This window comes from Caretta caretta, chromosome 1 (genome assembly GCF_965140235.1).
Source record: "Caretta caretta isolate rCarCar2 chromosome 1, rCarCar1.hap1, whole genome shotgun sequence".
Classification (NCBI taxonomy): domain Eukaryota; kingdom Metazoa; phylum Chordata; order Testudines; family Cheloniidae; genus Caretta; species Caretta caretta.
This window is the reverse complement of record NC_134206.1, coordinates 43380254-43392892: the sequence shown is the minus strand read 5'-3', so window position 1 is coordinate 43392892 and position 12639 is coordinate 43380254. Positions and strand designations below refer to the sequence as shown.

At 43.0% G+C, this 12639-nt stretch overlaps 1 protein-coding gene across 2 annotated transcripts in view; it reads left to right on the top strand.

Moving 5' to 3' along the window:
• MIPEP (mitochondrial intermediate peptidase) overlaps positions 1-12639 on the top strand; it is a 139428-nt gene that overhangs the window by 107894 nt on the left and 18895 nt on the right. For both annotated transcript variants that reach the window (XM_048845842.2, XM_048845833.2), the window contains 2 exons: positions 6259-6380; positions 8470-8543. In XM_048845842.2, coding sequence (XP_048701799.1) covers positions 6259-6380; positions 8470-8543 — 196 coding nt within the window. The remainder of the gene's footprint in view (positions 1-6258; positions 6381-8469; positions 8544-12639) is intronic.

The following is a 12639-nucleotide window of genomic DNA, read 5'->3' as shown; positions in this document are numbered from 1 at the left end:
TTGTATGAAAAAAGGAGTACTTGCGGCACCTTAGAGACTAACCAATTTATTTGAGCATAAGCTTTCGTGAGCTACAGCTCACTTCATCAGATGCATACTGTGGAAAATACAGAAGATGTTTTTATACACACAGACCATGAAAAAATGGGTGTTTATCACTACAAAAGGTTTTCTCTCCCCCCACCCCACTCTCCTGCTGGTAATAGCTTATCTAAAATGATCACTCTCCTTACAATGTGTATGATAATCAAGGTGGGCCATTTCCAGCACAAATCCAGGGTTTAACAAGAACGTCTGAGGAACAGTGGGGGGCGGCGAAGGAATAAACAAGGGGAAATAGGTTACTTTTTATAATGAATCAACCATTCCCAGTCTCTATTCAAGCCTAAGTTAATTGTATCCAATTTGCAAATTAATTCCAATTCAGCAGTCTCTCGTTGGAGTCTGTTTTCGAAGTTTTTTTGTTGAAGGATAGTCACTTTGAGATCAGAAATCAAGTGACCAGAGAGATTGAAGTGTTCTCCGACTGGTTTATGAATGTTATAATTCTTGACATCTGATTTGTGTCCATTTATTCTTTTATGTAGAGACTGTCCAATTTGCCCAATGTACATGGCAGAGGGGCATTGCTGGCACATGATGGCATATATCACATTGGTAGATGTGCAGGTGAACGAGCCTCTGATAGTGTGGCTGATGTGATTAGGCCCTGTGATGGTGTCCCCTGAACAGATATGTGGGCACAGTTGGCAACGGGCTTTGTTGCAAGGATAGGTTCCTGGGTTAGTGGTTCTGTTGTGTGGTATGTGGTTGCTGGTGAGTATTTGCTTCAGGTTGCAGGGCTGTCTGTAGGCAAGGACTGCCTGTCTCCCAAGATTTGTGAGTGTTGGGTCATCCTTCAGGATAAGTTGTAGATCCTTGATAATGCGTTGGAGGGGTTTTAGTTGGGGGCTGAAGGTGACGACTAGTGGCATTCTGTTATTTTCTTTGTTAGGCCTGTCCTGTAGTAGGTGACTTCTGGATGACTTAGAACAATGCTTCCTCAGCTCTCGTCCCCTATCGCCCCTACTCTACTTGCGCTATATTGATGACATCTTCATCATCTGGACCCATGGAAAAGAAGCCCTTGAGGAATTCCACCATGATTTCAACAATTTCCATCCCACCATCAACCTCAGCCTGGTCCAGTCCACACAAGAGATCCACTTCCTGGACCGCTACAGTGCTAATAAACGATGGTCACATAAACACCACCCTATACCAGAAACCTACTGACCGCTATTCCTACCTACATGCCTCCAGCTTTCACCCTGACCACACCACATGATCCATTGTCTACAGCCAAGCTCTGTGATACAACCGCATTTGCTCCAACCCCTCAGACAGAGACAAACACCTACAAGATCTCTATCAAGCATTCTTACAACTACAATACCCACCTGCGGAAGTGAAGAAACAGATTGATAGAGCCAGAAGAGTTCCCAGAAGTCATGAATAGAGACTGGGAATGGTTGATTCATTATAAAAAGTAACCTATTTCCCCTTGTTTATTCCTTCGCCGCCCCCCACTGTTCCTCAGACGTTCTTGTTAAACCCTGGATTTGTGCTGGAAATGGCCCACCTTGATTATCATACACATTGTAAGGAGAGTGATCACTTTAGATAAGCTATTACCAGCAGGAAAGTGGGGTGGGGGGAGAGAAAACCTTTTGTAGTGATAAACACCCATTTTTTCATGGTCTGTGTGTATAAAAACATCTTCTGTATTTTCCACAGTATGCATCTGATGAAGTGAGCTGTAGCTCACGAAAGCTTATGCTCAAATAAATTGGTTAGTCTCTAAGGTGCCACAAGTACTCCTTTTCTTTTTGCGAATACAGACTAACACGGCTGTTACTCTGAAACCTGTCCTTATATGAGCCTCCCTTCCAAGGGTGCCTCTCAGTGGCCCAAAGGAAGCTGGTCAACTCTGGATTACACTTGTCCTCAGGATTGAATTGCCATCTCTCTCAAAAGCAAGAAGGTGAGAGTGAGAAAGGACACCTCAGAAGATTCTTCACTGTTGCCTTCCAGAAAGACAATAGCAAAAGGTAGGTCTCTGTCCATTTTCCACCATTTTATATAGCAATTCCATCTCTTCTTATTGCTTTAAAAATGATGAATATCCAAGAAAGACGTGAGTTTCCTCCGTCACAACAATCAGAAGATGGAAAACTATTGGATTCAGATTCCAGTGCTTTTTGGCAATACCAAGCAAGTCATAGACTTCAGTACTCCCTTCCTGAACTAGTCACATACAAAGAGTACTTCTCCGAAAGATCCATTCGGGTGAAAGCCTTTCCCCTCCTGATTAGTTTGGATAAAATGGTGACCAAAGTTTGGGAAAAAACATGCAGTAAATATTCTTTTCCCAGAACTTTCTCTGGGAAAAACTGCCACTTGGGGAATGATCCACAGAATTTATTCATGAATTTGTGACAACTTCCCTCAAGGTCCAGGGGATCCAGGTCTTGCCCTACTTCGACAAATGGTTAATCAAGCACTTCCTCTGCCAGAGGTCCACTCAGATAGGTCCTGGGACTTTTCCCTCTCAGACTTCCTTGTTAGCCTTCCTTGCATATGCCACCTAGCCGCAATATTTTGTACTGGAAGGGATAGTCAGACCATCTGCTGACAGAATGGAAATGATTTTACCCACCACACAGTCTCAGTGTCTGCAGGGTCTGTCTGCCCTCTTAGTGATGCAAATGCTTGTGGCCTTCTGTACAGTACCCTGGACCAGCCTCTGTTCCAACTTCTTACTTCCCTCAGTTCAACTACAATAGAATCAAGGCTTGCAAACCCTCCAATATCCTACATCTTGTTGGATGAACAGTTGCAATTGTGCAGAAGGATTCCCTTGTCAGAACCAGAATAAGTATGGTCACCGGTGATGTAGGTCCCAGGGTGAGGAGTGACTGATTCCAGGGTCCAACTTGGGGCTTATAGGCTCACCAGTAGGCTAAAAATCAAGGATGTTAGCACACAGTAACCACATCCGTTTAGAATCAGTGCCACCAGAGGTGAAATAGAAAGATTCCTAGTGGGGTGTCATCCCCTGGTTTCCAGCTTTCTCAGGTCCCTCTCCAATATGATGATCAGGATCCAGCACCTGGAGCCTCGGGGGATGATTTATTATTCTCTTTACACCAGATTTAACTACATTGAAATCAATGGGGTAATTGCTGTGAGAGGAATTAGTCCCTTAATCTTGAGTCCAAGTACCTCCTAATGCATCCCTTCTACCTTGATACATTTTGTGTCCCTAAAGCTACTTGTATACAAAACAGGATTTCTTGTAACCTTAACCTTGGCAAGGCTCATAGAGAAATTAGCTGCCCTGTGTTCTAGGTAATGTTTTCTTATTTTTCACAAGGCCACCATAGGACAAAGCAGCTTTTAACATAGTCCCCAGGTTCCTCCCTAACAGGAGATTTCTCCTTTCCATATTAACCAAGAGTTAACCCTTCTTTCTGTCAGAACATCCAAAACAAGAGAGGATGTTGCATTCCCTAGACATTATTAACACAATCATCCAAAACACAGGGCTTGGTAATGATGGAGGACTTCAACTACCCAGACATCTGTTGGGAAAATAATACAGCAAGGCACAGATTATCCAACAAGTTCTTGGAATGCATTGGAGACCATTTTTATTTCAGAAGGTGAAGAAAGCAACTAGGGGAGAGGCTGTTCTAGATTTGATATTGACCAATAGGGAGGAACTGGTTGAGAATTTGAAATTGAAAGGCAGCTTGGGTGACAATGATCATGAAAGGATAGCGTTCACGATCCTAAGGAACAGTAGGAGGGAAAACAGCTAAGTTCCCTCTAAGGCTGCGCAGTAGCCTATTAAGGGCCATGCAGGCGCTCAGGGCTGCGGCGGGGAGAGATGCCTCTCCCCCAGCCCTGGACCTGCAGCAGCCAGGAGAGAAGCACCCCCCTCCAGCCCCTGCCCGGACCCACCAGGGCGGGGGGAGAGGCACCCCAACCCAGCCCGGCCTGGACCTGCTGCGTCCGGGGGAGAGGCACCCCTCCCCCGAACCTGCAGCGGCCAGGGGAGAGGCACCTATCCTATGGCCCCAGAGCTGCTGTGACAAGGAGAGGTGCCTCTCCCTCCCTCCTTCCCAGCCCAGGTGCTGCTGTAGGGAGAGAGCTGGGGGGAGTCCTCTCTCCCCACCATAGCCCCGGGGCAGCCTGCACCTCAAACCCCTCATCCCCAGCCCCACTCCGGAGCCCTCAACCTCTGCCCCAACCCTGAGCCTCCTCCTGCACACTGAACCCCTCATCCGTGGTCCCACCCCAGAGCCCACCCCAACCCTCTGCCCCAGCCCCCTCCCACATGGTGAAAGCTTCGGCCCCACCTCCCCCACATGCAGAGAGTACACTTACAAAGTTTGTGGAAAATACAAACCTGGGAGGGGTTGCAAGTGCTTTAGAGGGTTGTTTTGAATTTTAATCCTATCTGCACAGACTGGAGTAATAGTCTCAAGTAAATAAGATGAAATACAAAGTACTTGGACAAATACGAAGTACTCCACTTAAGAAAGAACAATCAATTGCACACCTACAAAATGGAAAATGACTGCCTAGGAAGGGATCTTGGGGTTATAGGGGATCTCAAGCTAAATATGAGTGTAACACTGTTGCGCCAAAAGAAAGCTATCATCATTCTAGGATGTATCACCATGAGTGTTGTAAGCAAGACACGAGAAATAATTCTTCCACTGTACTCTGCACTGATATTGTGTCCAGTTCTGGGTGCCACATTTCAGGAAAGATGTGGACAAATTGGAGAAAGTCCAGAGAAGAGCAGCAAAAATGATGTAAAGTTCTAGAAAACATGACCCATGAGGAAAGATTGAAAATACTGAGTTTGTTTAGTCTGGAGAAGAGAGGACCAAAGGGGAGACAACAGTTTTCAAGTAAATAAAAGGGTTTACAAGGAAGAAGGTAAAAAATTGTTGTTCTTAACTTCTGAGGGTCGGGCAAGAAACAATGGGTTTAAATTGCAGCAAGGGCAGTTTAGGTTAGACATTAGGAAAAACTTCCTATCTATCAGGGTAGTTAAGCACTAGAACAAATTCCCTAGGAAGGTTGTGGAATCTCTGTCTTTGGAGGTTTTTAAGAACAGGTTAGACAAATACCTTCAGGAATGGCCTAGTTGTTATGTAGTACTATCTTGTGTGCAGGGCACTGGACTAGATGACCTATAGAGATCCCGTCCACTCCTACACTTCTATGACTATCATAGTGCTCTGATCCTGTTTGAACAGGACAAATGACATCTTTGAATTGACTCCCTCTTCGTTTCCTGAGAAGGAGCCAAGAAGGGAGAAGAGGTTTCTTGTTGATCCATTGCTAGATAGAGCTATCTTACATTAAAGAAGCATATAAGACTGCAGGGAAACCGTATGTATTTTCAATTTAGTTCTACTCCTCTTTTCACATTACAGGCAGGGGAAATCTGAGACCCCTGTTTCAAAGAGAGTAGAGCTGATAATTTCAATCTTCCAAGGTAAAGAAATGGAGCCAAATAGGAAAGTACTCTATTTAATTAAAAGAGAGGAGTCTAGCAACACTGGAATGAGTCATAAAACTAAGTAACAATTTATAGACAAATAACCAAATAATTACAATCTGCTATAAATATATGAGCAAATCTGTGAACAATGGTATGTCACGTGGATGGTAATTCATCTACCTCTGAGCTGTACTTTGGCATGTGGGAAGCTGTATTTTACATATACAAGTCTGTACTATAATTTTATTTTTGGCAAAAGCTCATGGATTTAACTTTTTCAGGTGTGACACTTTAATTATGCATGTGGAAAATGTGGTGTTAAATGTAACAAGTGAATTATGGTTTTCTTTTAACACCAAATAGAAACAATGTGAATATTATTAAATGTCTGAATTTTTTACTTGTTACGGTCTTCTGTGCCTTTGATTCTGTTTACTCATAATATTAATTATAATGATTAGCATAGGAAAAATGTAGTCTTCAGCTCAGAAAACATTTATTAGAATGAGGTTCTACACATTAGTTTTTCTTTCATTGTTTCTCCTTAATACGGTCAGATTTCTGCCATTGTAATATATTGCTGTGTTTATGAACCAATTCAGTATATAACTCTTGCAATCTTTGATAAAAAGTTCTCAAAATAATTGGAAGGATATAAGTGATGTGGTTTCCCTTCTGTTTTCTTTTCCCTATAGGCCTGGCAACTGAGATTTAGCCATCTTGTGGGATACGGTGCCAAGTACTACTCCTACCTCATGTCCAGGGCCATTGCCTCCATGGTATGGAAACAGTGTTTTGTGAAAAACCCATTTGACAGGTAAAAAGAGACAGTGCATGAAGTAGAACTGAATGGCGTGCTAACTCTGGGAAGCAGAAAACTTGCTTGTTGTACCTGTAGCAACATTTTTATTTTTTATGTAATTTTAATGGTTTTTTCTAAATATGTTGATTTTAAAAACATAGCAAAATATAACATAACCACAGATGATAAGGCACATTGTAGGACATGTTCACTGATGCAAAGAATACAGCATCAGTATTTTAAAATGTAGGTGCCAAGTGGGAGGCACCAAAATCCATATGTAGTCATCTAATTAAAGAGCGAGCTCCATGGAGCAAATACTGTTTCTTCCTGAATATTTGGGAAGCACCTACCACACTGTAGGTGCGACCATAAAGAAATATATTTAATAACAGCCTATAAGCAAATAAATTCACATGTTCAAATTTAGATACCCGTATTTGAAACCGTTGGCCTTAGTTTGGCTGATATCAGAGAATCTAACTTTTTTGTTTTTTGGATGAAATGTCCAGCTTACCTAGACAGACTACACTGGGGGGGTATTGCTTATTTGTACTGAGGTAGCACAAACTTTGAACACTTTGTGAGCTATGAAAATCTCGCTACAATTGAGAGAGTACCTTTTAGCACTTCGTCATCCATTTTGACATCTTTTTTAGTTTTGGGCCAAAACTATTTAACATTCACATAGTGATTTCCTAAAACAAGGAGGTTCTTCAGTATTTGTTCAGGATGTATGATACTGGGTGGCAATAAGCAATAGCATTTCCTGATGCATTTAGAGAGCTGATATTTAAATGTAACTAGAAGATATAGCAGTGTAGTTGTAGCCATGTCGGTCCCAGGATATTACAGACACAAAGTGGGTGAGGTAATATCTTTTATTGGACCAACTTCTATTGGTGAGAGAGACAAGATTTGAGTCACACAGAGCTCTTCTTATATCAGAGCTAGTGACCATTTCTGGTCCTTGGAAAGTCTCATTTAATAACAGAAAAGGTCAGCACAAAATATAAGCAAAACCTTTATCCCTGTGTCTGACTCTCAGCACAATCTTAGCTTATTTGTTCCACCTGAGTCCACTGCTCGCCTCTGTCCAGGGCCCTTTACAAGACTTTCCTGGAGTCTCTTGCCACTACCTAGGGAGAATCCTTCCCTAGTGCTAGGTGTCTGTGGAGACCTGCCAACTGTAGCTGTTCTCGAGAAGAGCCCATATTTCTTGACACACAGGGTTTCCTGCCACCATTTGGGAGATTTGTTTGCTGGGACCAGGCTTTCATGGTGGCCTGGCAACTGTAGGTCTCATTGTTGAGATCTCCCCTCTCGAGGAGCGGAGTATACCTTCTCGGCTCATTACCCCAGTGAGCTGTCCTGGGAGCGTCCAAGGAGCATACCCTCTCTCTGTGATAGCATTCTGTCTAGAAGCACTTTCTCCCTAGCTTAACTAAGATCACATAACCTTTTAATTAGGTCCAGTGTTCATTTTCTTTAAGTAACCACAGGGCAGTCAGTTACTCCCAGGTGGGCCTTCAGAAGGCAGTGGTGGGCAGACTGGGTTCTGATCCCCCTGAAAGGGATCAGTCGCCCCTTGACAATGCAGAAGTGGGATATTGCATGCAGGTAAAGAAGAACATCCACAGTAGAAATGGAATCATTAGCTCTTATTTGTATTATTTTGACAAATTGGCTTTTTAAATTTTAAAGTCTTATGTCATGTTATTCTTCTTTGGCTATATTGGCAAATGACAAATTCCAAACTGTTCTTACACCTTAGCTAAGTGTTCTAAGCAGTTATATCAGAGACCTATTAATTTCCCCTCTTACAACAGTGAAGACTAACAAGTTCTTTGCAAAGTAGAATATTGCATAAAAACAACATAGTTTTTGTAAATATTAAATCTATCTAGCTTAGTTCTTGCATAATTTTAAATAGTGTGCATTTCTCTAATCAGTATATGATGAAGGCAGCCATTGTCTAAAGATGGCAGGTTTTATTAGATCTATAGCTGTGTCTGTTCTGTAAAGAAACCAGAGACAAGTGTGACTGAAAGCTAGACAGGTTGTGTATGCAGGTGGCTGTAATATTATCTGTCGTTTCCTTCAGGGCAATGGGTGAGCGTTATCGCAGAGAGATGCTGGCACATGGTGGTGGAAAAGAGCCCATGCTCATGGTTCAAGGTAAAAGAAAAAGGAAGATCGTTTTATTTCTGTGACCTTCCTCCCCCTGTTCCGCCCTCTTTCCCCATTGTTGTTATATACCTTTTGGCAAATATCAGTGGTTGCGATTTGATAGCAATAAATAATTTAACAATATTTCCCTATCCAGTCCTTTATATTTATCCCCTTTAATAAATCCTATGAAAACTTTGGTTGTGTAGAGTAGATTTACCTAACTTAACAGACTAGATCTGGTAATACCAAGAATGAAATATGTTGCGATCCAAAGAGCAGGGGAATAAGGTGTTGGAAAGAAATCTCTTTTTCAAAGTGGTCCATAGAATTCAAAGGTACCAGTCAGATGCACTGAAAAAGGAGAGATACACCATCTTTTTTTTTTTTAAAGTTTGTTTTACTAATTTTTACCTATATGTTAACTGAAAGGCCATAATTCCAAATATTGCTGATGTAGAAATAGGAAATCTTTTGTCCAGTGTCACTTTGATAGCACCAAAGCAGTTCAGGTAGTGTTAGCACTTTGATAATGCACTCTCAGTATAAATGGAGGTTGAAGATTGTAACAAAATTTGGTTTTGATCAGTATCCCTCTTAGAACCCTCTTTTCGTATTTATTCCTTTTGGTGCAGACAAGAATGTAAACTGCATTCTTAAATCAAGTCTCATATCAATTGGAAAAAATGAGTATTGATTTTGAAAAATTAAGGTAAATGTGGTTGAAATAATTTTCAGATATTCTTTGCTCTGACTCTTGAAATCTGTATGTATTTATATGACCAGAGGAAATAATTTTCTTTGGAACAGCCTTTTCTTCTTTGAGAGATGTCCCTGTGAGTACAGGTGCACTTCCGCTTGGAGAATTTTACAGCAGTGCCTGTACAGGTCGTGCACGCACAGTGCATGCCTCGTGCGCCGTTGGCAGTTGAAGTATAACTGCGCGACCCAGACTCCTCAGTTCCTTCTCAATCATCCCTGGCCTAAGATGGAGCTCCTCAGTCCAGTTCAAACCTGTAGTTTTTTTCAGATAAGTTACATAGTCTGTTTTAGTAGTCTTTCTAGTCGTCAAGTTTCATTTATTAACTTAGTTCCTGTTTAAAAAAAAACACCAAATTCTTATTTGCTCCATAGTTTAGTTCAGTGATAATCATAGAATATCAGGATGGAAGGGACCTCAGGAGGTCATCTAGTCAACCCCCTGCTCAAAGCAGGACCAATCCCCAACCAAATCATCCCATCCAGGACTTTGTCAAGCCTGACCTTAAAAACCTCTAAGGAAGGAGATTCCACCAACTCCCTAGGTAACCCATTCCAGTACTTCACCATCGGCACTGCAACTTGAGACCATTACTCCTTGTTCTGTCATCTGCTGCCACTGAGGATAATCTAGATCCATCCTCTTTGGAACCCCATTTAAGGTAGTTGAAAGTAGCTATCAAATCCCCCCTCATTCTTCTCTTCCGCAGATTAAATAATCCCAGTCCCCGCAGCCTCTCCTCATAAGTCATGTGCTCCAGCCCCCTAAACATTTTTGTTGCCCTCCGCTGGACTTTTTCCAATTTTTTCACATCCTTCTTGTAGTGTGGACACAGTACTCCAGTTGAGGCCTCACCAATGTCAACTAGAGGGGAACGATCACGTCCCTCGATCTGCTGGCTGTGCTCCTACTTGTACTGCTCAAAATGTCTTTAGCCTTTTTGGCAACAAGGGCACACTGTTGACTCATATCCAGCTTCTCGTCCACTGTCACCCCTAGGTCCTTTTCTGCAGAACTGCTGCCTAGCCACTCGGTCTCTATTCTGTAGCAGTGCATAGGATGCTTTCATGCTAAGTGCAGGACTCTGCACTTGTCCTTGTTGAAGCTCATAAGATTTCTTTTGGCTCAATCCTCTAAATTGTCTAGGGACCTCTGTATCCTATCCCTACCCTCCAGCGTATCTACCACTCCTCCCAGTTTAGTGTCATCTGCAAACTTGCTGAGGGTGCAATCCACGCCATCCTCCAGATCATTAATGAAGATATTGAACAAAACCGGCCCTAGGACTGACCCTTGGGGCACTCCACTTGATACCAGCTGCCAACTAGACATGGAGCCATTGATCACTACCCGTTGAGCCTGACGATCTAGCCAGCTTTCTACCCACCTTATAGTCCATTCATCCAGCCCATACTTTAACTTGCTGGCAAGAATACCATGGGAGACCGTATCAAAAGCTTTGCTATCGTCAAGGAATTACATGTCCACAGCTTTCCCCTCATCCACAGAGCCAATTATTTCATCATAGAAGGCAATTAGGTTAGTCAGGCATGACTTGCCCTTGGTGAATCCATGCTGACTGTTCCTGATCACTTTCCCCTCCTCTAAGTGCTTCAATATTGATTCTTTGAGGACTTGCTCCATGATTTTTCCAGGGACGGAGGTGAGGCTGACTGCCTGTAGTTCCCCAGATCCTCCTCCTTCCCTTTTTTAAAATGGGCACTACATTAGCCTTTTTCCAGTCGTCCGGTACCTCCGCCAATCACCATGAGTTTTCAAAGATAATGGCCAATGGCTCTGCAATCACATCCACAAGCTCCTTTAGCACTCTTGGATGCAGCGCATCCGGCCCCATGGACTTATGCTCGTCCAGCTTTTCTAAATAGTCCCGAACCACTTCTTTCTCCACAGAGGGCTGGTCACCTCTTCCCCATACTGTGCTGCTCAGTGCAGTAGTCTGGGAGCTGACCTTGTTTGTGAAGACAGAGGCAAAAAAAGCAATGAGTACATTAGCACATAATACTGGGTTCACTGGGCTTTAAGCGGTGCACTACGTGTAGAAAGGCGATGCCGGTGTCTGATGGACACACTCAATGTGTCCGCTGTCTGAGTGAATCCCATGTTCCCAAGAAATGTGCCCATTGTAGCAAATTGAAAACTAGAGCTGTGAGGGTTCCTTCCCCACTCTGAACTCTAGGGTACGGATGTGGGGACCTGCATGAAAACCTCCTAAGCTTATTTTTACCGGCTTAGGTTAAAACTTCCCCAAGGTACAAACTGTTTTCCTTTTTCCCTTGTACTTTATTGTTGCCACCACCAAGCGTCTAACAGCTATATAACCGGGAAAGAGCCCGCTTGGAAACATCTTTCCCCCAAAAATCCTCCCCAAACCCTACACTCTCTTTCCTGGGGAAGGCTTGATAAAAATCCTCACCAATTTACATAGGTGAACACAGACCCAAACCCTTGGATTTTAAGAACAATGAAAAAAGCAATCAGGTTCTTAAAAGAAGAATTTTAATTGAAGAAAAAGTAAAAGAATCACCTCTGTAAAATCAGGATGGTAAATACCTTACAGGGTAATTAGATTCAAAACATAGAGAATCTCTCTAGGCAAAACCTTAAGTTACAAAAAGACACAAAAACAGGAATATCCATTCCATTCAGCACAACCTATTTTCTCAGCCATTTAAACAAACAGAATCTAACGCATATCTAGTTAGATTACTTACTAAGTTCTAAGATTCCATTCCTTTCTATTCCCGGCAAATGCATCACACAGACAGAGAGACCCTTTGTTTCTCCCCCCCTCCAGCTTTGAAAGTATCTTGTCTCCTCATTGGTCATTTTGGTCAGGTGCCAGCGAGGTTATCCTAGCTTCTTAACCCTTTATAGGTGAGAGGGTTTTTCCTCTGGCTAGGAGGGATTTTAAAGGTGTTTACCCTTCCCTTTATATTTATGACAAGGGCACAAAGGGACAAGGACCAGAGGCTTAAGCTCATTTTAATGAAGAAGTCCTTGAGACCAGCCTCTGACCTGCATGGGTCTCCAGTTCCCTCATCACCGAGGTCCCCAAAATCCAAAGGACTAGCCAAGAAATGGTCATCCTCCCCATCCCAAAGAGAGCAGACAACAAAAAACGGTCGCCGACGAGATCGCTGTCATCGATGCCGACGGTACCGCGACTCAGCATCTATGATACTCCGGGCACTTCAGGCACTGTCTGCAAGGTGGCTGCTGGCACCCACCACTCCGGTGCCAAGGCTAACGGCTTTAAGTTGCCTGCCTCTACTATGGCACCGTCGGCACCTTCTAAGGAGGTGGCACCAACAATTGCTCCTGTCC